This window comes from Sander lucioperca, chromosome 13, assembly GCF_008315115.2.
Source record: "Sander lucioperca isolate FBNREF2018 chromosome 13, SLUC_FBN_1.2, whole genome shotgun sequence".
Lineage (NCBI taxonomy): Eukaryota > Metazoa > Chordata > Actinopteri > Perciformes > Percidae > Sander > Sander lucioperca.
Window position 1 is genome coordinate 28,148,167 of NC_050185.1, and position 25,896 is coordinate 28,174,062.

Here is a 25,896-nt window from a genome sequence, read left to right on the forward strand (position 1 = left end):
AAAACCCAGAAGATGAAGAGGGTGAACCTGTAGAGTTTGTGCGAGCGCAGCAGGTCGACGGCCGGGTACAGCCGGTTGATGGAGAGCAGGTGGGACGCTGCCTTCAGGTACTGCTCCTGCAGACACAGCTGCCTGGCGAACGCCTCCGCCGTCCGGCTCCACACCTCGAACCCGGCTGCAAGAGGAGACACACGAGTACTGTTAACACATCTGGAAGCCTCCTGACGCTGTCCCTCAACGGCTTTGGACATTAATAGGAATAGCGTTCATCGACACAAGACAAGTCGTTACCCATAGGAGCTAGGGAGAGCAGGTGGTCGTTCAGCTCTCCTCTCTCGGTGGCGAGCTGCAGCGCCCCCTGCAGGTCTCCGCTCCACAGCCGCAGGTACACCACCGAGTCAAAGTGGCCCGCCTCCACATGGCCCTCCTCTGAAGAACAGCAGACAGCGGAGCCAATCACAACATCAGAAATGTCGCTGCATTTTAAAAAGGCTTTTTCCAAGAGCTGAAACCTGGCGCGCATTGGAATTCCTGACATGAAAAGCGGCGTGCACCGTTTTGCTACGGTTTCCTGGTTGAACGACATGTTTTCTCGGAGCGGTGTGAAACGGGCTTTGCGTTGCGTTCTCGTTTGGCGGGCGAGTCTCTCGTTTATTGGCTGTGTCACAGGTGATACCCAATCAGCAGAGACGTGCCTGTAAACTCGTGGTAATAAAAAGAGCGTTTGCGCGGACAACAGGATGTTCAATGCACCCCCGTTTCTGTTTAAAACAAAAAAAAACATATTGCTACGTTTTGTCAGGGCTGAATGTGGCCAGAGCCAGTCTACCCATTGTACCCAATTTGGTTGCAGTTTCACCAGAGTTCCACTGGAGGTGATTGCAGGCGAGTGCAAAATGAATGGGAGTCTATGGAGCTAGACGGCTAAATTTGTCTCTTTTGCTAGATTGTCGTTGAGAAATATCACATTTGATTGTAGTTTTTGCAAGTTCAACATGGATTATAGGCCGGAAGTTGAATGAACGAGTACTTATGTCATTTTGATTTCTTACAGGTTGAGTTGTTGTTGACCATAACACGCTAGCATTCTGCTAATGAATGCTGATTGGTCAGTGAAGGACTGATTATGACCATAGATCCCGCTTGACGGCATCCGAAGCAGAACCAGAATAGACGGGCTCTGCCAAACCTCTTTCTAGCACGTGTATTAACAGGGAGAGCCTAGCCTGTCAGCTGTGTTGTCGATGCCTCGAGAGAAAAAAGGAAGTGACTCAGAGCTTGCCGTGAAGCAGTATCTTTGGCCGTATATGTGTATGATGTCATTGATATTTTAAAAGGCTTTTTAGAACAAAAAAGCACACAGCAGTGTGTATTTTCTTAGGGCTTAGGGCTTAGGGCTAACCCTTTTGAATGCAACATTCAAATTACTAGACAAACAATGATATCCTGAGAAAAGTGGATTTTGAGGGGTATAGCTTCATAGACCTCCATTCCTTCTGCACTCGCCCGTGAGCGTCCTCATGTGGAACCAGAGTGGAACTGCAACCAGTTCAGAAGCCGGAAGTTTTCCCGAGAGTGGAAGTTCTCCCCTTATTAGACATTCTCTGACGTGGCCATGATTTAGTGCTGCGATTTTACATCAGGAGCATATGAAGGGTTTGAATCTGGCAGTAGTCTGGATCAACGGAGGGAGTACATTTCCAGGATGATTGCCTGACATCCTGTGTGTGTGTGTGTGTGTGTGTGTGTGTGTGTGTGTGTGTGTGTTGCCGTTCTCATACTCCGTTTGCTTCGGGAAACAACAACAACAACAACAACAACCTACAAGCTAGCGAGCTACACACCGAAAATGGCAACTTTTGAAGAAAATTTGGATCGTGTAACAAGACTGGCCTGCTTGGTTCTTTCAGGGAATGATTGTAAAAATTAACAAAGAATATGTTTAGGGCATTTCCTCTCTAACTGGGACGTTTTGGGACCGATTGGTGGGATTGCTGTGGACGAAGTACACACGGAGATACAATGGTAAGAGCTCATGAGGTTTAACCATGTATCAGCTAATTTAAATAGCTCACGTTACCGTATTGCGTCAACAGTTAACTTCATTTAATATTGTATGTGGTGTTTTGCTTTTGCGGGGTGCAAATGTTCCACCAAAACAAGTTCCTTCCCGTGACTATGTTGCAGAGCGCCCGGAGCTAAGCGCCAGAATTTTTTTTCCTCCTATCCCAGAATGCATCTATGGTGTAGCCAGACCTTCCTCCACAGCGCTGTGGAGATAGAGCTGGCAATGCGAGACTAATCTGGCGGTGACTGTGTGCATCACGAGCATGTTCTGCGTATCGAAACGTTCCGGCTGCAAGTACACTTTAATTAAACTTGTGAAACTACAAATGGGCAGATTAACAAAGTGAAGAAAAGAAATCCCCCCCCAAGGGCATGAACATGTTTCATCACCTGATCTAGTGTTAATCAGAGAGTGGACATACAACAGCAGGAAAGCCTTTACTCCACGTTAAGATAAACCAACGTACCTTCTGCCTCAAACATGCGGTACAGAGCCTGTCTGTCAGAGAAGAGGCCCAGGTGGACGTGCTCTCCCTGGCCTGGGACACACCCTGCAGGGGGAGCTGTAACACACACAATATCACACACAATTTCACACACACTGCGTGGCACTATCTTTGTGGGGACCCGTCATTGACATAATGCATTCCCTAGCCCCTTACCCTAACCTTAACCATCACAACTAAATGCCTAACCTTAACCCTTACCCTCACCCTAACCATAACCTAATTCTGACCCTAATCCTAAAACCAAGTCTTAACCCTCAAACAGCCCTTTAAACTTGTGGGGTCCAGCATTTTGGCCCCACAAAGCTGTCCAGACCCCACGAGTATGCTGGATTCCCCAGGGTTTGGACTAAGGCATGGATACCCGACCCGAGCCGGGTTCGGACAGATATTTAGAAATGATGGTCAGATTCGGGTCGGACTCCGTCACATCAGCGCGATAAGGCATTTGCTGTAAAATGGTGCTGCGGCTCCTTTAAGAGAGCTCAGTGTGTGTGTGTAAAGTGGGCAGAAGAGAGATAGAGAAAAGAGGAAGCAGACGTGTAGATGTGACCGGAGCAGAGTTGGGGGAATAAGTTTAAGTTTTGTACACAGTGTGTGAGGTGTCCGAGATAAACCCCAGACTGAAAGCCAAGTTCATTCATCTGCTCACCAGAAACGGGATTTTAACCCCGACGTTATATAACGTCAGCCCTGGAGGTAACGAGTCTCCCCAGGTTTTCTGACCACGGTCGGAAGCGAAGCAAGCAGGAAAGGTTAACACATTGAACATTTTAAATTAAACAGCTGATTAACGTGAGCTTGTTCCCCCGTGTGCGCTGATGATCTCATCTGTTGACATTTCCGAATGCCTTCCAGTTGCTTAATAAAAGCTTTCCACACAAACAAACGTACATGTGTCATTAGTATGAGAAAAAAAAACAACGAGATTTTAACTGTGTCGGGCTCGGACACAAATATCATAATGCCTGTCGGGCTCGGTTCGGATGGAAAAATTCGGCCCGATCCAGGCTGTAGTTTGGACCCCACGAATATAGTTAAAAGAACACACAGACACACACACACACACACACACACACACAGACACACACAGACACACACACACACACACACTTCGAATGATACATGGATTGTTGTAGTTTAGTTTTTCTTGAAGGCTTTAGTTGTTGGAGTTAGTTTAGTTTCAGTTTACTATAAATATTTTCCGCTGCGTATGTTTGTTTTGGCTTCCCATAACTCCCGTGCTGCGTAGCAGGCGGGGTCTTACCAGCGCTGTGTTTGACCGAGGCCAGAGTGATGCAGTCCTGCAGCAGATCCTCTTTGGGCCGATGGTCCATGGAGGTGCTGATGGGCAGCATGGAGCGAGGCTTCTTCTTCTTCAGCAGGGCCAAGTCTGGATACAAAATGCACAAAACACCCGTACAGTTACACACACACACACATAACCACGTATACACATTCAGCTGAAGTTAGTTTCGTAACTTTTCGGTGCGTACCTGGTTTGTCTTTGCTCTTTACAGCGGTGAAAGATTTCCGTTGTGTCTCAAAGGCGGCTGAAACTAAAATTTCAGAATGAAGTTGGTTATACAGTTAAACATTTTTTACATAATAATAATAATGTATACTTTATTAATCCCGCAAGGGGAAATTACAATGTTTTCACTCTGTTATTACACACAGGCCTGAATTACACACACACACACACACACACAGTACCTATACATGCGCTAATGGAGAGATGTCAGAGTGAGGAAGCTGCCCCGAGCAGTTGGGGGTTCGGTGCCTTGCTCTAGAGCATACTGGCAGTGCCCAGGAGGTGCACTGGCACCAGTCCAGCTACACCACCACCACACTTTGGTGTTTAACCCAACTCCCTACTGACTGAGCTACTGCCACCCCAACTATCCATAACAACTAGAGCTGGAACAATTACAAATCTTGCTGTACAATTATTTGTCTCAGAAATAATTGCGATTAACAATATAATTGTCTTTTAGTCCAATTTAAAAATCTATTTTTATGTATTTGTTTTTCAAACAAATTAAAGTTTTGACGGAATGCCTGGATACATATTTTGCTTAGATCCCTGTTATGTGACCCAGATAATGTAATAAGACAGGTACACAGCCTATAAAGTAAGCAACGCCTCTTATCATAAAATATTGTATTTTTCCTAAATGAACATAACATTGACAGTAGAACATGTATCCTCATCAATAAAAACAGAGCACCAATAATCAGTTATATAATTACAATTTGGCATTTCTCAACAAAATCATCAAAAGTCAGACCCCTAAAGGGTAACTACCGTTTTTTTCAACCTGGATCTAGTTTACTATGTTTTTGTGTCTAAGTGACTGATGGGAACAACAATCTTTGACATTGGTCCAGTATTAAGCGAGATCGCTGGAGTCGGCAGTGGAGAAACAAGCTATAATGTAAGTTAACAGTAGGGTTGGGTAAAAGCGGTACTTTTAAAACGGTGCCGGTGCCTAAACGGTGCCTGAACCGATACTTTTTAAGAAAGTTAAAAGAAGAAAAAAAAAAGAAGGGTACTAAACAACAGTCTGCGACATTTAAGAACAACTTGTTTATTACTACGGCCATATGGTCAAAATTAAATGATTTAATAGTAATGTAATAACTATAACTTATAATAAACAATAACTTATTTCACCAGTAAATTGCTGTTGAATGACAAAAACAACCACCAGATGGGAAAAAGGGTATTTTACAATAACTTTGAATGCACCGCGAGGCTGTAGGTTACCAGTTTCAGTGAACGCACCGTCTGTGTTTTTCCGACGTCGGCATCTGCTGCGCTGCAGAGCAGACTGTTGAAATACAGTCACACTTTACACTGTTTAACGTTAGCTGTCAGCATTTTAACCATGTTTAATCCAGCTGCTAGCTAAAGGTAGGCTAACGTTACCTGCTGTTGAGTGTAGTGTAAAGTCAGGCACGGAAATAAGGCACCGAAATTTTCGTTCTTATTCGGTCTCGTTACTACCGTTTAGGTCGGAACCGGTGCCCTTTTGGCACCGCGTTTCGGTACCCAACCCTAGTTAACAGGGACATTGTCCAGCTTGTATTTACCTTCACAAAAGTGCTTGTTTTGCCGCTGACAGGCTCAGATTAGGAGGTTGACCTTTCTGTTAAAGAGTACGATCCTTTTTTTAAACATAAAAACATCCGCGAAACTGCGTTCGCTAAAGCCACCAGACTCCATGTAAATAAACAGTAATTTTAGCATCGTAAAATACACTTCATTCAAAATCGGCAGAAAAAAAAATAAAACTATGAAATGCCGTTTTGGGTCGTCTTTCCACTTTTCCAAACATCACAACTCTAGTTTTGGTTGAAATAAACACATACTTTACCGATTTACATGTCAAAATATATATACACGCTAAAAGTATTGCTTTTCTAAATGGAGTCTGGTGGGTTTAGCACTAACGACTTCAGAGCTGTTTCTGGTTAAACAGAAAGGTCTCAAAGAGGTTTTAAAGGTCTATCTCTGAAGGGATCCTTTCCATAATGTTGTCAGACACTTAGAATATTAATCTGAGCCTGTCAGAGGCAAAACGAGCACTTTTGTGAAGGTAAATACAGGCTGGACAATTGTCCTACTAACTTACATTGTAGCTTGTTTCGCCGCTGATGATTGCAGCGATCTCGCTTAATACTGGACCAATGTCAAAGATTGTTGTTCCTATCAGTCACTTAGACACAAAACATAGGAAAATAGATCTAGGTTAAAAAAAAAAAACAGTAGTTACCCTTTAAGACCTTAGCTAATGTTAGCAATTAATAGCGGTCAAACAAAGAAACGGCAATTACGTAAAAATGTTGCGTTTATACCATTATGTAATAATTGTTACAGGCCTAGTAACAACTACTCCGTTACCTGATGGAGGTACAGCACTGTTGGTAGAGCCGACTTCATCTTCCTCTTCTTCCCCAGACAGCTCCTGTCCCGCTGCCTTCTCGCCTCCTGTAACGGTCTCTCCGTTCATCTCCGGCGGCGTAGCTCCTCCGGCCACAGACGCCTTCTTGTTCTTCCTCTTCTGCTTGGGATTGGCCTTCATCTTCTCCTTCAGGTCGACCATCTTTTTCCCTGAGAGGAGAAGCATGTGAACGTTACAGTCTGCCGGTTACACCGATTAAGCCGTTGTGGTGGTGTTGGAGGACGTGGGTCCTGGGCGTCTTCACCTTTGGGTGGCTTTTTAAACTCTTGTTTGGAGACTCTCCACTCCTGCAGGGTGAAGTCCTTCCCTCCCGTCCAGATGGCATCCGGGTCGACAGGCGACCAGTCCACGCACAGCAGGTAACCGCTGTGGCCCCGGTAGTTACAGACAGCCGCCTCTGGCAGCACGTCCCACACCTCAACGGAACAAAAACATCCAACGACGTCACAAATCGCAAAGGGGGGTGGGGGTGGGGGGGGGGGGGGGGGGATTACAAAGAAAAACAAGAAATCAAAGTATGGAAAATGAAATAGAAAATGTTTGATGCATTAGCTAACAAAAATAAGTCATTTCTCCACGTACGTCGCAACAGCGTAGATATTACGCAGAAGTATAAATCACGCTTAAGCCGGAGTCTGGTGCATCTGACGGGAACGTGTTTGTTTACCCATAATGCTGGCCTGGTACTGACCTGGGCCGTGGCGTCATATGAGACGGTGACCAGCCGTGCTTCGTGGTGAGGACTCCAGGCCATGCCGGTGATTTTAGAGGTATGACCACACAGCCTGCGAAACGGCTCCGTCATCACCACGGGGCTTTCTGGAGGATTCTCTGTGCAAAAGGTTAAAAACATAAAATAAAACACCAATGTCTATACCCACCGAGCTCTTGACCCTCGTGTTGTCTTCCCGTCGACCAACCAGCAACTTTTGGTTTTTCAGGGTCAGGGTCAAAATTTTAAAGTAAAACTTTTTAGTCAACGTTCTTGGTCGTCTTTTCCGTAACTTCTCTCGCTTTCCCCCCGATGTTTTTGGCACTTTTCAGCGTTTTTTTTGCACTTTTTCCGATTTCTTTCAACGTTCTTTTATAAAAAATTTTTTTCAAATGCCATAAAATTGCATACAACACCCAAATTTAATGAAAGTAGTGAACTGATAATTTACTTTACTAGTTGTATGGAACCATCCACGTTGGTATTTTTGTTAACAATTTGGTTGAAAGAAACCCAAATTTGTCATACAGACTTTTTGAAAATGGGTCAGATTTGACCCGAGGACATCAGGAGGGTTAAAATGTTACACATCTAAAATGTCAGGTTATTTAATACTCAGGTTCAGGCAAAAAAAAAAACACAAGCGCTCGCAAATAAAAGTAGGACAGGTTTGAATAATGCAATGCGTGTGAGGTGTCCTCCCACCTATGACGGGGCGGAGATCGTGAACGTAGACGGTGGCGTTGCTGGAGCCCGACGCCAGGAGGCAGTGCAGCTCCGGCGAGGAGCCGTGGCCGTGATGCCAGCGCAGCGTGTTGATCATCTTGTGGTGCTGCTGGATGCTGCACAGCAGCTTCAGAGCGGGAGCCTCGTACACATCGATGCAGCTGCAGCGGAGAGCAACGGGGGGGCAGACACACAGAACAAAGGGAACACGACAACTTCCATTAGGAGTTTAAAGTAAACCATTTTCAAGACATGGATAAACTAGGGAGAAGGAAGTAGGAGGAATTAACATCCGTTAATCCCACTCGATTCATTTACCGAACAGTCCGCTGGCAGTGGGTGCCCAGATGTTCACTGAAACTGCCTGTAAATATTTATAAGTTGAGTTTAATTCTCTTGGCAGCGTAGCTCTTACTCCCTCTCTCTGGCACGAGACACCCGTCTCTAGCCCGCAGTTTGGTGCGGCTGCTGGGGAGCGCGAATCTCTCTCTTTGTTCTGCAGCCTAAAGACTAAACACTGTCAGTGGACAGTTGGTCCCTCACGGGAACTCCACAGGCTGACGGCCTGTTGGGAGACGGACCACTCACCCGTCCTCGTTGCCGATGGCGACGACTTTCCCATCTGGCTTCCAGCGGAGGTCGGTGTGTGGAGACAGTTTGTGCTGTTGGGAAGCAGAGCTCGCCGTCACAACCTATTTCAAATCACCTGCAATCACTCACATTCAGCGGAATAAACCGTCGCAGCCGCGAACGCCGGCCACCATATCTGCTATCTGACCACATAACCTGGAGTCTGTGAACTTTTCACGCGAGTTTATTTTACACCCGCAGTGTTTTTGTCAGGTTCTACCGTGGCTGACAGGCGCTCCTGGGTCACCAAAGGGTTTCTGAAGTTTGCAGATGAGCACGTGTGCATGAGCAGATGAGGACACAAATGTATTTCTCTGAATACAAGGACTGTTTTACTGCTTATCGTAGTGTCTGCAGCATGAATATATATAATCTTTGCTTTTGGGTTAGGGAGGTTAACTGCTGCCGTCTCGTTTATCCTGAAAATTTGATATGATGACATTAAAACATGCAAAGAAAAACTACTTGAGTCCATCTGAAAACAGACCCAGGGGCCCAGTCGTTGGTCTCTAATGCTGGCAACCACCAGTATGAATCTTGAACTAATGAACTTCAGCGCTTCAGGATTTAAAAAGGAACAAACCCGGAGCAATCAGCGACTGGCTGAACGGTACATTACTTTGGCTGTTGTTCGACATCATTGGATGTAGGGGTGCACGATATATAGACTCAATATCGTTATCGCAATATCACGTTGCACAATATTATATCGAAAGTGTCACAATAAGTATGCAGCATTTTGTTTATTTTGTGGAGCGCTGCGTCCCGTCCGTTGGCTGTGTGGCTTAGTTGTGTTTGATTTAGAGCTTGAAACGCTGTAATGATCACGTTTCATTGGCCAGTTACCGTGCCACCTGCACGTTATTGCACGTCAGCGCACGGGTCAACTACGTGACAAACCCTATGGAGCGCACCACGTGACGTGTGCACGTTTCGACAGAGCGACAGTGTAAGTGAAGAAATGGATAGAGATAACTAAACGGGACGAATCAGAGAAGGGAAAGAAAAGAGAGGACCTAAAGAGAGAGCGAAGGGAGTGAGCGGAGCAAAAGAAAGAACACAAAAGTAAGAAAGCGAGTGTCTCTCAGGCAGAAGACGAAATAAGAGAGACTGAAGAGGAAACTTTAGTGGCCAAAAGTAATCCCATCCCGCATCTATTTCTCACCGGTAGCTATCCCGCAACTTTATGAACAGTGTTTATATCAGGCAGAGTTTGGAGTCGGAAAGATTGAATATTTTTCATCCACTACCAACCTGTGGTCCAGCCGCACTACAGAGCCATACATAAGTCTCAGTGGGCACTATATTGTTGTGAATCTATTTTGATGCGTTTTCCCATAACTTTTGTAATTTCACGTTTAAAAATATCGAAATGAATATCGATATCGCAATATTCATAATCGATAATCGCAAGATCACATTTTGTCAGTATCGTGCAACCCTAATTGGATGGGAGCATCTAATAATATGCCGTGTGATTCGGTCAGTAGATCACGGAACTAACCCACATTGAAAAAGCGTGACAACAGTTTAAAAGCAGGTTAAATGGCCCAGAGAATGATGTCGTCACCCCCTCCCACCTTGATGCTGTTGGTGTCTCTGATCAGCCTGTCGATGTCCGCCGCGTCTCCGCTCAGCCGAGACGGGTCGTGCTGCAGGATGACGCCTTCGCCGGCGCAGCTGTACAGGCTGTAGGACGGCTTTCCTCCGGCTGCGCCTGAACACAGCGCACACACAGAAAACAAACAGGAGGACTATAGATGGTTTCTGGGTGACGGGTTACCCGTCTACTTGTGATGCCATAAAACTGGAATTCTTCATCCTGGTTCAGCTTCGACCAAGTGTATGTGCAGTTTTGCATTGATTTGCTGTGGTGGATGACAGAATATTGGACACTTCTGACTGAATGATTTAAATTGTATTGTATCATGTTAGCCTAGAAATCTAGACGTACCCTAGCGGCAGCAAATGTAATTTGCAGCCAGGGTCAGTCTAGCAACTCTCCATTGGCTTGCAAGCCGGAAGAACCAAACTCTGGTCAGGCCAATCACATCGTGCATAGAGTCGGTGGGCGGGCTTAACATAATGACGGCAGGGTTGCGACGGTTCCGCGTGAATTCCCTGCTACTTGAAAACAAAGAAGATGGCTGCTGCTGCTGGTGAACAGCGGTCTTTGGAATCGGCTTTAGCCGCGACTCTTGAAGACTTGGAGTTAAGCTTTTCTTTCAGAAAAGAACAAAGAACGGCACTGAAGTCATTCTTAAAAAAGGAAGATGTGTTCGGAGTTTTGCCGAGCGGATACAGCAAAAGTTTAATCTATCAACTAGCTCTGGTTGGTTGTAGCGCTATCCTATTGCGTGCAGAGGGAATTTGAAAAACAACCGTTTATCCCGCCCCTCGGATTGAGCCCTGCCAATGGTGAGTTCCCAGACCCAACATCATGATGTGGGTCTGGCTTGCAGTGTTGGGGAAGTTACTTTTAAAAAGTAGTGTTTGCTCATTACGCGTTACTTCTTAAAAAAGTAATCCGTTACTTTACTTAGTTACCCCCTATGGAAAGTAACTTTTTACTTTACTCGTTACTTTTACGTTACTTTTAAAAGCAGGCGTCTCTGGCTGAGACTGAAGTTAATTATACAAAAACTATCTTTGACCATAAAGCCATCTCTGGTTTATCAGTGAAGTGTCTGAACTACACTGCAGGCTGGATTCTCTCCTCACAGAATGACGGCTGATTCATTATGAACGAGTCCAGCGCGGGTTGAATGCAACCGCAGGTCATCGGCGTTACACGGTGTTAGTGTATATTATGTAATGTCTGTATGGATTTGTACCGGCCGTGCAGCCACGATGGTCCGTGCATTGTGGTAGACACATGCAGCCTCTTTTCTGGAAATCCTTGCGTGTCCGTGCACAGCGGCCCGCTGCGTGTATGTATGAGGCCATCTCCACCGCATCCATCTGTGAGGTTGTCAGCTTTGTGTCTGCCCGGCTCAGAACGCCATCTAACAAAAAGCCACGAAGCTCAACACGCTCTCAAAAGTTAGCTTTGGCTGCTTCTCGCTTGCCCTGATTACTCTGCTACCAGCCTCTGTCACGTCACGTCCCGTGTGGAGCTTGTGAGCGCGCAGCTGAGAAGGCAGTGTCGCTGTCAAATCTGTCCCTGGGAAAAGTAACGTTGCGCCAAATTGAAAAAGGAACTACGTTTCGTTACCAAATTTTCAGTAGTAGCGTGTTACACTACTTTTTACCCGTTACTTTGTAACGCGTTACACCCAACACTGCTGGCTTGTCAGGCTAGTATCACGTTGTACTGGCAACTTGAACTGAAGAATATTTATATGTACCTTTAAAACACCTGTGATCCCTTCAATGGGTTTCAGCCAGGTTCCTGTACAAGTTGGAAAAAAGATTCTGGGCACCGAGCAAAAAACACATAACAAGCACTCAGTATGTGGAGTAGCAACGATTATTTTCATTGTCGAACAACTTGTCGATGGTTTTCTCGATTAATGGCTTTGTTGTTGGGTCTCTAAAACGTCAAAGCCCGAGAGGACGTCCTCGAATGTCTTGTTTTGTCCACAACTCAAAGATACTCAGTTTACTGTCACAGAGGAGAGAAGACACTAGAACAATATTCACATTTAACAAGCTGACATCAGAGCATTCTTACCTTTTTTTTCATCAAAAAAAATGACTCAAACCCATTAATCAATTATCAAAATAGCTGGCGATTAACGTTTCAACAGCTGGAAGAGAAAGGACACGCGACCGCAGAGGTTTCCGGAAAGCTCCGTTAATGATCGAGAGGCTGACTGAGCCAAACAGAGTCATCAGCAAAAACGGCGGCGGTACACTGTGAACAAGGTTTTCCAAACTAATGACTCGTGTCCAGCGGTGGAAGAAGTATTCAGATCCTTTACTGCAGTAAAAGTACTAACACCACACTGTACAAATACTTTGTTACAAGTTAAAGTCCTGCATTGAACATGTTACTTAAGTAAAAGTCTGTAAGTATCATCAGGAAAATGTACTTAAAGTATTAAAAGTTTTATAAAAAAAAAAAAAAATCCTCCGATTTTAGAAACTGGTAACAACCCAAACAGTTGTGTGTTTTAATGGTCTAATCATTTCAGCTGGACTTCTAGGCCATTACATTGAATAGTTGATGTAGAGCGTTTAAACGTGAAGAACAAAAAAGGACTGTGGCAGTTGACAGTCTTTGGATAACCAGAGAGGCGGGAAGCAGCTGGACCTAACTTCCTCTGAACCAATGAGCTCACAGAACTCCACCACAAACACAAAGTGCGCCGAGCCAGTGTCAAGGCTGCGAGGTAGGGGCGCCTGGGTAGCTCACCTGGTTGAGCTTGCGCCCAATGTACAGGTTCGGTTCCGATCCGCGGCCCTTTGCTGCATGCCAATCCCCCCTCCCACTTTCCTGACTTAATCTGTCCTGTAAATAAAGGCAATAAAAACCAGGGCGCCCTGGTAGAGCGTGCACCCCACGTACCAAGGCTCAGTCATTACTGCAGCGGCCGCGGGTTCGGTTCCGACCCGCGGCCCTTTGCTGCATGCCATTCCCCCCCTCTCTCTCTCCCACTTTCCTGTCTTAATCTTTCCTATCAAAAATAAAGGCAATAAAAGCCCCAAAAATTAACTCTTTAAAAAAAGGTGTGAGGTAAACAAATAAGCTGAATAAGCATCAGCAGATGGTTGGCACGGCAGCAATCCCGTTTGTGGCGCTGCAGCTGAGCGACCGATACCCTAATTAAAATGTCGTCTGCCGACAGCTGCCAGAGTTAACTTGCTACGTCTTGATTTCCCCACGAGCGGCTGAAAGGGGGGAGGAAAGTGTTTTCTCCGGCTTGTTCAATTACAGAGTCGATTACAAAAAGGGCGCGCAGAGACGGCTGGGCTTTTTGCGCTGACTCGCTGGGTTTTTTTGGCACCCCCCGCGTCTTTGCTGGGTCAGGGCGTTCAGAGAGAAACAGCAGCATTTTCTAACACTTCATTAGGAACTTAACTTACCAAACGACATTGGGGGGACCGGGGGCCCCCAGGCCAGCGTGTACACCGTTTTCCTGTGATAGGAGCTCGATATCTGCGGCGGCCTGGGAGGAGACGAGGCAGAACAAACACCCAGTCAGGAACACAAGCAACAACAGGACTCAGAGGCCTCAAGGGATTATTTGGCCCGCAGCAAATTACTTGCAGGGGGGCCTTGTGTGGTTTAACTTTCAAAAATCACAACAGTCATCCCTTTTTGCAGTTAGAAAACGTGCCCGTAGTCATTTTCAAAAAAGGTGCCCTGTGGAATTTTATTGTAAATAAACAAAAGTTTGACTTGTTTTCAGTTTCTCACAACAAGATGCATTATGTATTTGCACGATTCCTTCTCCATTCAACATTTACAAAAGGTTTTTGGAGGATAGTAAACTATTGTTGTCATATAAACGGTATGCCAGATTGGATGTCTAGACTAGAAAATGGGGAAAGTAGCTGAACTTTCTGGAGGGCTCCTAGGAAGCTTTGTGCTGGGGAGAGACGTGTATGATGGGCTGATGTTGTTGTCTGTTAAGCCCCTGACACACCAACCCAACGGCCGACAGTTGGCAGAAAAGGCAGTCGGACTAATCAGTTGGCTCCCCGAGGTCCAAAAAGTGCCTCAGAACACACTGAAGCGACGCCAACTTGAGCGCGTAAAACTTTTTTTTCAAACTTGACTGAAAGAGACAATTACATTGTTAATTGTAATTATTTCTGAGACAATTAATTGTTCAGTAAAAGTTGGAATTGTTGCAGCACTGTACACCGGAGCAGAAACAAAACTACACGCAATTTCATTTCAGTCGGACATTTAACCCTCCTGTTGTCCTCCGGTTGAATTTGACCCATTTTCAAAGTTTCTATATACCCGAAATTTGGGTTTCTTTCAAACTAATTGTTTGACAATAACGTGGATGGTTCCATACAACCATTACTCTTCACAAGTAAAATAAATGATCAGTTCACTACTTTCACTGAATTTGGTTGTTTTATAATTGTTTTTTAGAATTGATAACAATTTAACAAAATTGATAAAAGAACATTGAAAAAGCAACAAATGTTGGAAAAAGCTTCAAAAACTTGGAAAAACAACAAAAATGTCAAACAAATGCAGAAAAAAACCGACAAACATCTGAAAAAGAAGAGAAGAACAAAAAGTTGCAGGACAAGACAAGGATTAAGAAACAGCAGTGGGTTAAAAACTATCAGGTATGAAACTACAGTGAGGGGGTTTATGTGCACTGGTGCGACGTAGTGTTCTCATAATAGCTCATAATAATAATAATAATAATAATAATAATAATAATAATGACCCTTACCGGTTAGAGAAGACATCGTAGATACCGACTTTACCATCGTCCGTTCCAAAAGACAAGGATCCTTCTTTTTGGGGGTGCCACGCCAGCTGCAGTGAAGGAAAACGTGTCTTAATCTTTGTGTCACGTCAACATGTAATGGCCGTTGATAATGGAGGCCTCTTTCAAAAAGTTTAACCTATTGATAATAATCCTCTCCACAAACGTCCTCACAGATGCTCGGCCCGCTCTGAGCGGAAACAGGTGCGTCGGGTTGTGAGCGGCTGACAGCAGTCTTCTGCCCATATTATGAAAAAAAAAAAACTCTGGGAGTTGGGGTGTTTTTGTGCCTCTGGTGCTTCGACACGCATACAAACTTTGAAAAAAACCCATCCATGCTGTTTTGAGTGAGATACGGTTTCTGAATGTCTCCTGCCTTCAGTCTCTGGGTGAGCTGTTCAAAATCTGCATGCGTCATCGGCCGAAACATTTGGTGTGTGCTAACCACTTTAGCTAATACCACATCAGCTAGCTGTTTCTCCAACTTCGGTCAGTACAAGGCAGGATTAGCCGGGAGACTTCTTCTAAACGAGGGCACACTTCCAACTTTGCGTGGAATACCTGCAGAACAGGGACATGGAAGTAGTTCTATACAATTTATTTTGTAGATTAGGGTGAACTCATGTGTGTTGTAGCAGTGTTTTGCCATTGAGAACGAGGTGGCTAACCGCTAGCAGCGCTAGATTCTAGCTAGTAGTCCTTACCTAGCTACTGCGCAGACCCTCCTCCAGCGCACTTTGGAGGAGGGTCTGTCCTGTCCTGTGACCTATGATGATCTGATGTCTAAGCTTTCCCTTTAGTCTCATCATACCACTACATGGTGTTTCCCCCACAAAGGCAAATAATAAAACAGCTAGTAAGTCTGGTAAAATGACATCACTTTACTGTAATGCAGCCTTTAAAAACCAGGAAAAAAACACAATGTCCAAAATTGAAGAGGATATATAGCCTCATATATCAATGTTGATATAATATATTGCCCAGCCCTAATCCCCAGTCAACAACAAAAGTTCACATTTTACGATGACACGCTCACACACAGAGATTTAAAACAACAAATGTCTTACCGCCGTGACCTTTGACTTGATGCCCTGCCAGAAGGAGCGGGTGTCGTACTGGTTCTGAGTGGTCAGCGTGTTCCACACCCGGATCATGTTGTCGCCGACGCCCAGCGCCAGACAGCCCGCGCCCACGGGGGAGAAGGTCAGGGCGTAGACGAAGCCGCCCAGGGTGGGCAGAGTCCAGCAGCAGTCCAGAGAGGCCAGGTCCCAGCATTTTATCTGCACAGTCAAAAAGTCAAAGTCAGGGCTCTTTTTTTAAAACCCACCATCCCTCCAATAGGTCAGGTGACCCAGCTTCCAATCAAAGGCCCTTTCGGCGGCAATAAAGAGTGTGGTACACTTCAATACGCCCATCATTAATGGGACATTTCGGTGAAGTAAGACATATTTCAAATATATTTTGTTCAGCAGAGTTCACAATAGGGTCGCACAACTAATTGTTCACCACCTCACCATCTGCGTCGCCAATTCCCATCGTCTCCAAAATGTGCGTACGCATGGGTCAGAGTTTGCGTTGAGGAACACACATTCTCCCGTCAAGTTTTTTTTTTTTTTTTCACAAAAAACCTTTGCGTGGGAAGTGGCGTACGCACAAAACGGGGCTGAAAATGTGCATGAATAAATGAGACCCCTGGTGATTATGAATGAAAACACGGGGAAAAAAGAAGTCATCTTTCCAGTTAAGTGAGACGAAAGAAGGCGACCCACCTCTCGGTCCATGGAGGTGCTGATGAGCAGCTCTCTGTCGTCCTGCAGGCGGACCGAACTCACGCTGAAGACGATCCGGCTGTGGTTCTGACCCTCCGAAGAAGTCCCAAACAGAGTCCACCTCTGCTTCCCTGCCCGGGTCAGGTCCCACATCACCAACTCACCACTGGGACACACACACACACACACACACACACACACACACACACACACACACACACACACACACGGCAATACAACTAAATTATAAATCACTTGCTGTTTATTAGCCAGGACAAGTGACAAAGAGACATATGGATCCCAGGAGACTATCCCGCTAAAATAAAGGTTGAATACACAAACATTTAAACACTTACTGGCGAGTTGGCTGATCAACTACAACTTGAGAATAATCTTTATGAGCCCCTGCTTGCAACTGCATCACAAGACCAAATTCATAAGTTGACTTCCCTTTTCAAAGTCTCTGCAGTGATGTTTTCACACTATAACCGGAGGCTGCTGTTAAGTTCTGACCGGTGGTTCTGCGTTGAATCTACGCCCTAGGTACGTACAGAAATACCAACCCTACGCCGTAGCCTGACGTGCACCTCTCCGGAAATGTAACTACATGTCACGGCGACGCAGACTGCTAAAAACCGTGCCTCATCCACCTGGCTGGGTTTTGGAACGTCACACTCAACTTCCTGGTTCTCCTTCTCCGTGAACCACATAAAAATCAAGGAGAGGGTTAACTTTCCCTGCTACAGCTTTCCGACCGTGGTCAGAAAGAGCAGTGTCTCCCTCTCCACCGCCAGAGTCGGTACTCGCTCCTACGCCAATCCTGTCACTATCTCACTCGCTCTACCACACACAAACAGATGGCGGCTCCGCTATTGTCAGGTATAAGACAGGCAGGCGCCATCTTGGGGAAACAGTCACGATCAGTCGAACGACGAACGCCGTGCTTGAGCTAGGTTACTGGTTACTTGTTGCACGGCGTTCGTCGTTCAACTGGTCATGACCGTTTTAACAAGATGGCGCCTGCCTGGATACGCGAACGGTACGGTCTTTCTAAACTATCTTTTTAATAAACTGTCTGTACACTTACAAAGTTCTCAATGCTTCTGTTTACATGTAGGGACCTTCATTATGCTACCGTGGAAGTGTGATGCTATTTTGAGCCTTGTTAGTGGTATAGAAATAGCGATTTGTTTTTACTTCACCCGTGCCCCGACAACTAGCATCACAAGCTAATTAGCAGTTTGCGCTAAAACTGGTCACATTCGATTAGCATGAAAACAGATCCCAGAGAACGGTCGACTCGGTACACATGTGTTATTAACCCCTAGGTTCATTTTGCACTGGATTTCTTCTTTAAAGAGATACACTAGAACGATGCAGATACACCACTGCACAAGTATAAATCCTCACAATGGCGTTGGCCACTTACCGTGGCTACAGCGTCGGCTCTGCGTCCAGCCTCTGTACAACCATAAATTTAGCCGTAAGGCAGGAAAGTCATTACTTAAGGGGAAATAAGTGCAAAGCGACTAGTCACATTTCCGTGTCAAATCCAATACTGCTGAAAAACGCTACTGAGCTGTGCCGGTGTCATGTTTCATCGGGCTTGCTCTGATGGCCTGACTGATAAAGACATGTGCGTACCCGAAGCAGCTGGACACAAGTTGCGTGGGTTGTCCCTTAGGCCAGTGGACATGGAGCCAGAGTCTCTCTTTGACGCCGGGGTCGACCGCGGAGCCTCTCTTCTTCAGATACGGCAGCTTCAGAGTCATCACAGCTGCGGGGGGTGGGGGGTGGGGGGGGGGAGAGCATACAATGACATTCACATTTGAGCCCAACAGTGACAGGACAGACATAATTTCTGTCAATTTAGGGGTGGTTGGGTAGGTGGGTGAATGGGGCCGGGTGTGGGGGGCAATTGTGTTATGTGTGTGTGCGTGTGCGTGTGCGTTTTTCAATAAAAGAAATTCTTATAAATGGACAATTTAAATCGGTCAATATGTTTTGGGGAAATTTATTTTCAATTTTTTATAATTTGTGAAGATAGTGTGCAACAAAAAGGTTACATATAGGGTAAAGAACACAAACACACACACATGGACAAACAGAAAATGACAGCCAGTTACAGGTGTTGATGGATGTATCGATGTTTGGATAACTGGCCCGGTGTACATGTTTAGTGAACTTTAGTAGGGCGGGATGTAATAATAATCATGGCAGATGCAATAATAACAATAATTAAAGATAAGTACACGTTGACATGAATAGATGTCGGGAGGAAATAAGGAACAAGCACAAAATCCTGGCTGATTGCAGAATGTCTCACCTTTTCCCTTCGATGAGCTCCAGATCCTCACCGTCTGGTCTTTGCTCCCCGACGCCAGATAGCAGCCGGCCACGTCTCCTGCAGACACTCCATCGTTTGCTATGATAATAAAAAAAAAAAAAAAAAAAAAAACCTCAGGCCTCCTATCTGTCAAACATCTCGACTTCGGTTCATTCTTCACTACATTACAAGTTTCTATGAGAAAAAAATGTTCCTGTCAAAAAGTTGTTGTTTGTGCAGAATGAACACACAGTCCGTGCGTTAACATGCACAGCAGTAGTGAATAACAGGGTTACGCCAGTTCTCCCCGTATACATGAGCGGGGAGGACTGGGGAGAATGACAGGAGAAACTCTACCTCCGCTACAGTAGGTGGCGCTCTGCCAACGCACAACCGGCTTTTTCTTCCGGTTGACCTGTGTCAACATTACACCAGAGAATGTCTAATAAGGGGAGAACTTCCACTCTCGGGAAACTTCTGGCTTCTGAACTGGTTGCAGTTCCACTCTGGTTCCACATGAGGACGCTCACGGGCGAGTGCAGAAGGAATGGAGGTCTATGGAGCTATACCCCTCAAAATCCACTTTTCTCAGGATATCATTTTTTGTCTGGTAATTTGAATGTTGCATTCGAAAGGGGAGGCTAAGAAAATGCACACTGCTTTTCTGTTCTAGAAAGCCTTTTTAAAATGTCAACGACGTAATACACATCGTACGGCCAGAGATACTGCTTTACGGCAAGCTCTGAGTCACTTGGTTGCGCTTCGGATGCCGTCAAGCGGGATCTCTGGTCGTAATCAGTGCTTCACTGACCAATCAGCATTCATTAGCAGAATGCTAGCGTGTTATGGGCAACAACGACTCAACCTGTAAGAAATCGAACAGGACATAAGTACTCGTTCATTCAACTTTCGACCTATAATAGGGATACGGGGATACCCCGGTTAGTGAAGGAGTTCTCTACCTCGGTTAACCGGGTTATGAGAACCGGGGTAAGGTGTTTACATGGCGTTTGAGGAATCAGGGTTTTGCCTTAACCCTAATTAGAGCCCGACAGAGGAGGAAACACCCTTCAACCATGTTCTGAGTGTTGGCGTTGCATAGTTTGTCCTCCAGAGGGCGCTCTACAACGTCTCTGTTGGCAACACTCGGATTTTTGTTGTTATTGTGTTTTTGTTCAAAGTTTAAGTTTCATATCTTAAGTTTGTATTTTTATACATTTTATTTATCAGAACTATCAGAATATATTTTGATGTTCCCCTGTTCTGTTGTGACAATAAAACAAACAAATTTTATTTTTAAACTGCATTATCATATTTTAGTGAGGATTCATAAATAACTAAAAATAACTAATGGGGAAATCTGTTTATGTTTTCTTACGCGTTTCTGGATTTTTTATATATACATATATACATATATATATATATATATATGTGTATAAAATTTGGAATATCGGATTTTTAAATCACCAAATAGTTGTATCTATATCGGCCTTAAAAATCCTTTATCGGTCGGGCTCTAACCCTAATATGTTTTTTTTTTAAACTGCATGTAAACGCACTGATTGAAAAAGAAAAAAAACGAATAGCTGTCATGCACCAAACCAATGTTAGGCTGCAGTATGTTTTTTTTGTTTTTAATCACAATGACGGCCCCCTGCTACCTTCGCTGTCCTCTGGTCTGCTGTAGAAGGCGTCCTCGCCGGCCAGGGGCGACCACGCCAGCGAGTGGATCTCGTCCTCGTGTCCGCGGAGACGGTGCGTCACCTCGCCTTTCTTGCTCACGTCGATCAGCACGATCATCCCGTCTTTGTACCTTGGGCAGAACGACGACAGCACTGTCACAATCCCCATCGCGGCGGTTTATATTCTACTGTTGGTACGGCGGCTAAAAAGGTTGAATTTGTCAGATTTGCTTTTTAACACAAGAGTAAAGAAATGTTTTGTGCGTTCTAGGATTTTGTATTTTTGTTGTTGTTGTTCAAGTGTCTGGATTTCTTTCTACAGTTAAGTACAACTCAACTTTACTTGTTTATTTGTATAGCACTTTCATGCAAGCATGCAGCCCAAAGTGCTTCACAAAGCAAAATTAAAACACAGATGACAAATAGACAATAACATGTTAAACAAATAAAACCAACAGAGTAAAATAAACACCAGGGTTAAAAAAAATGATATAAATGATATAAAAAAACAACACTTATAAAGTAATGCTCCAAATTAAACCTAGATGAAATACTATATATGTAGGTCGTTATTTTTTTTTTTAAAAAAAGGCAGTGAGTTCCACAGTTTAGGGGCGTAAAAACAGAATGCACTTTCACCGGTACCTAGTTTTTGGGACAGATCAGGAACATGTGAAAGAAATGCAGTGGAGGACCTTAGTGAAAATCACCGTGTGATCGGCGGTCTGACGTTACACGTCGCAGAGGCACGCAGGAAAAACATTGTGTTAGGGCTCCTGCACACTGGCTGCGTGGCGTGAGCGTGGTGTTTCTGTTGCGTGTCAGCTGCGTGAATTTTTCTTTACACACCAGAAACGTGTCTGACGCGGCGCTGCTGCTGCTAGCCTTGTCTGTACACATGTATGTTTCCCATTGATTACTGCACTCAAGCAGTAGTATACTTCATGTTAAACAGAAATATATACTGATTTGATTACAGCAAAGACAACGTCGGCAGTATTGACGGCAAAATAGGCTCCAGAATATTTCGTTCTGTACTGACAGGTGCTATACAGGTAATATTTGAAAATGTATCATTTTTTAAATTTTTTTTTTTTTTAAATTACATTTATATCTGCATTTATGTCAAAACCTAGATACTTTCAAACATCAAAATGTCATTTATTAATATGTATTTGTGTCAAAATGACATATAAACATCTTTTCCTATTCTATTTTGCCTGGAAACACTTCCAACATGCTTGCGTGTCGCGTGAAAAATAGGCGTCGGTCCTATTTCTAGCATGCACACGTGTCACGCAGGCAGTGTGTAAGCTCTAACCTGTTACCATTGGAGCCGAAATAAAAACAGACACGCCACGCAGCTGACCAGTCACGCCACGCAGCCAGTGTGCAGGAGCGCTTACGCACAGAGATGGCGCTCCTGTGTGTGCTGTTGTATTTTGAGAGGCTTGACTACAGTGTGTGTGTCACATAATTGTAAAGGAGTTATGGAGCTAAATATTTTACCGTGATGTAAAGTGTTGTAATTTCTTTTTGTATAAAATGGATTTTATTTTTAAAAATTGGTACCTTTTAAGGAAAACCATTCGCACATCCAAACAATTCTTCTGTGCAGGGTGCGTAGGACAAAAACAAGGACTTGAAGAAAGAGAAAATCCTGCACACTGCTCTTGCTGCAGCATCACCATTTATTAAAGCTATAGTGGGTAGTTTGTCGCCCCCGTGAGGAATTCTAAGTAATGACAACAAAACTACTGGCATGTCCAGATGATACAAGCCTTCCACGACCGCGCAGCCCCCACCCCTCCTCCACACAGTTGCTAGTAGCCAAGGAGGACACGGAGGATTAAAAAAAAAAACATGATGCACTCTTCAGAAGAGGTCATTATCTTCACTCGAGTTTCTGCACAGGAAAGTCACTGGACGCCCCAATCTTCTGAACATAGTCATACTGAGAAATCCAGAGAGAGTTGTGTGGAGCTGATAGTCTTAATTAGCTTTGTAGCAACTCATTTGGCAATGGCTTGAATGTAGCGGACGTTCATTAATATCAAAAAGTTACGCACTAAAGCGTTAAAGAAATCTAACGTTTCGACCCCTCTGGACCTTTCGTCAAGAGTATGGACCTTTTTCCCAGCAGACATTTTGACTTGTCATAGTAGGAAAAGCACAGCTGAAATTGATAACCTTAACGATGGCTCCATTCCATCAAGTGTCCCAGTAAGCTATTTCAGTGAGTGAGCATGCACAATACCAGGGCCTCTACTAAGTGGAATGCAGCCATCATTAATGGTTTGGAATACACCTGTGCTTTTCCTACTATGACATGTCAACATGTCTGCTGTGAAAAAGGTCTATGGTGATGCTGCAGCAAGAGCGGGTGCGGGATTTTCTCTTTCTTCAAATAAAATCGCTATCGGTCAGGGAACGGTACATAATCCCATGTATTGTCATGGGAAATTGTGGAACAATGGCCGGCCCTAATTGTGGCTCAGATTTGAATGTTTGGACTGTGTTTGAAGCGTTGTGATCCGGCAGAGTGGAGTGTGCTCTCTGGGGGTTGTCTTACCCGACGGCCACAGAGCTCCAGGTGTGAGGGGAGCAGGTGAGGCAGAAGATGGTCCTGGGCTCTGGGAAGAAGCTGGCCGTGTCTCCCGTGTTGTGCCAGTGGCAGACCACGACGCCCTTCTCGTCCCCCGACACCACCAGGTTCTTATCCAGCGGAGACCAGTGCACCGCCGCCACGGGGCTCTGTGCGCGGAGGGAAAACAACTGTACGTCACATTCACTTCACTAGTCAGGCTCAAGTAGAAAGGGTTAAGGCTCTGATACACCAACCCGACGGCCGACCATCTGTAGAAAAGGCAGTCGGACTGATCAGTCGGCTCCCCAAGGTCCAAAAAGTGCCTCGGAACACACCGAAGTGACACCGACTTGAGCGTACGTTCTGCGCGTGTGCAAGACGTAATACGTCTCCATAACAGCAGGCGGCGCTAATCTGTATTGTCGCCCAGAAAATGAAAACCGGAAATGACGGAACATCTCTCCAGACCTCGTAAACACAGAGCATGCTGTCGTCAGTCATTGTTTTCATCAGAGAGCGGTGATGGTAGTCAAGAAGGATCGTTGTTGTCATTACTCGCTGAGCGGAAGAAAATACGTTGGCTAGTAATAAGAAGATACTGGCGTGGTCAGCTCTCGGGCTTCTTCTTGTGGAAGAAGCACTGATTCCAAGCACTCCACCAATCAGAATGGTCATTCAATCCGTCCACCGCCCACCGGCCGATTCAACAAGTAAAAATCAGCCAAAATGGACGCCGACGGCTCCTCCGACTGAAGACGACACGGAACACACCGAACAGACTCGCCAGGCTGTCCGACGGTCGATAATCGGGTTGGTGTGTCGGAGCCTTTAGTGTCTTATAGGGCTGAATGATTTTGGGGGTGGAAATCTAATTGCGAGCATGATCGGTTTGTGTACAGTAAAGGCAATGAGTCTGTGTTACCTTATTTGACAGAAATCTATACGCATTTCCCTGTTATTTCAGACAATTTGATGAACAAAAATAGCTATTAAGCTTGAGTAAAAGAAATCCAAATCAACAAAACTGCTTAAAAAAATAATATTACAGCGTTTCCTTTAGGATTTGTTTTAGCAGTGGGGGCAGGTCTGTCCGAACAACAACCAACACAACAGTATGTGGAGTTAAACTGGACGGGCCCAATGACCTCTGAATAGTTCTACTTGTTGTTAAATTGCAATGTGAGTGCCGCCCAACGGGGGTGCATTATGTCGGCAGGGGAATTTAAAAGGCAAGCGCGACTACATTATTTGTACAGCCCTATTTCTGATACCGTGGTGGCAGAAATTTGGCCATGGTGGGCCGCCACTACAAAATCAACATAGAGGAAACACTGATATTAACATTAAAATCACCGGCAGAGTTCAACACAGCCTGACTCTGGAGATAACACTGAGGTCAGCTCTCATATTCAAGTTCATGTTCTGCTTTTTCAACTGTTGTTTGGGAAATTGCTCTTAAACGCAGTCTGAGAGGATTTTAAGTGCTATTTTTTCTCTCAATTCTTAACATTTTGGCGCTAGTGATTTTCCTTTGGGGCTGGCTAAAACCTCTTTGGGGGATGGGGGGGGGCAAATACATCCTCTATGCAGGAAAGTAGAGCTGGGCGATATGGAGAAAATCAAATATACCGATATTTTTTACCAAATACCTTGATATCGATATTGCGGCGATATTGTAGGGTTGACAATTGGTGCTTTCACAAAATATTTACACAATGAGATTTTTGATAGATAATCATCAGTTATGTTGATATAATGACTAAGTGGGTAAAGGCAAATAATAGAGGAGCTAGAACAGTCTGGTAAGTTCAGAAAATGACATCGCTCTACTGTAATGCAGCCTTTAAAACCAGGAAAAGACACCACTTGTGTCATATCAGGATATTACAATATCCAAAATTTAAGACGATATCTAGCCTCATATATCGATATAATATTGATATATTTCCCAGCCCTACAGGAAAGACCCTGCCATGTGTGAATGACGTCAGAGCAAGTCGGGATCAAGTCGGACACAAATCTAACCGGCGAGCATCGGGCTGCGATCGCCGCTGATCGATTCTGCGCAGGCCCGGCTCATCTCGAACGGGCCTGACGACACGCCAGAACAGGAAAAGTCGACACTCACCTGATGAGCTGCATGCTCCCTTATGAGCACCTTGTTGTCCGAGTCCCAGAAGCGAACGCTCCCGTCGTTGGAGGAGCTGACGCAGACGTGGCTCTGCCCCGCATGCTGACAGAACGAAAAGCTCGACACAAAGTCCTTATGGCCGACGAGCTCCCCTGAAAAACACAAACGCAGACGTCTATCAGTGCTTTATCATACAGCAAAGAGGCCACGAAATACCAAAGAACTGAGGAACAAGCCTCTGACGTCTCTGCTCGATTGAATCGCAGGAAATTTGGGACAACAGTTTGGGATCTGAATCTGAAAACTGAAGACATTTTAAGGGGTTGCAACAGTTAGCCGTTTAATCAGTGTATCGTTTCCAGAGATGGAAATCGATTTGTCCGATCCATTA

General features: G+C 44.9%; 1 protein-coding gene across 2 annotated transcripts in view; it reads right to left on the bottom strand.

The window, feature by feature from the left end:
• gemin5 (gem (nuclear organelle) associated protein 5) overlaps positions 1-25,896 on the bottom strand; it is a 38,632-nt gene that overhangs the window by 11,141 nt on the left and 1,595 nt on the right. Inside the window, exons 2-21 of one of the 2 annotated variants that reach the window (XM_031307931.2) lie at positions 25,503-25,657; positions 23,360-23,541; positions 20,767-20,918; positions 19,106-19,204; positions 18,424-18,556; positions 16,780-16,945; positions 16,078-16,290; positions 14,975-15,060; positions 13,638-13,720; positions 10,190-10,326; positions 8,568-8,641; positions 7,959-8,140; positions 7,233-7,372; positions 6,786-6,957; positions 6,481-6,690; positions 4,070-4,132; positions 3,846-3,966; positions 2,535-2,626; positions 292-429; positions 28-175 (exon numbers count right to left, since the gene is read on the bottom strand). In XM_031307931.2, the coding sequence (XP_031163791.1) occupies positions 28-175; positions 292-429; positions 2,535-2,626; positions 3,846-3,966; positions 4,070-4,132; positions 6,481-6,690; positions 6,786-6,957; positions 7,233-7,372; positions 7,959-8,140; positions 8,568-8,641; positions 10,190-10,326; positions 13,638-13,720; positions 14,975-15,060; positions 16,078-16,290; positions 16,780-16,945; positions 18,424-18,556; positions 19,106-19,204; positions 20,767-20,918; positions 23,360-23,541; positions 25,503-25,657 (2,746 nt within the window). Of the gene's footprint in view, positions 1-27; positions 176-291; positions 430-2,534; positions 2,631-3,840; positions 3,967-4,069; positions 4,133-6,480; positions 6,691-6,785; positions 6,958-7,232; positions 7,373-7,958; positions 8,141-8,567; positions 8,642-10,189; positions 10,327-13,637; positions 13,721-14,974; positions 15,061-16,077; positions 16,291-16,779; positions 16,946-18,423; positions 18,557-19,105; positions 19,205-20,766; positions 20,919-23,359; positions 23,542-25,502; positions 25,658-25,896 lie in introns of both variants that reach the window. The other variant, XM_031307930.2, reaches the window with a different exon arrangement.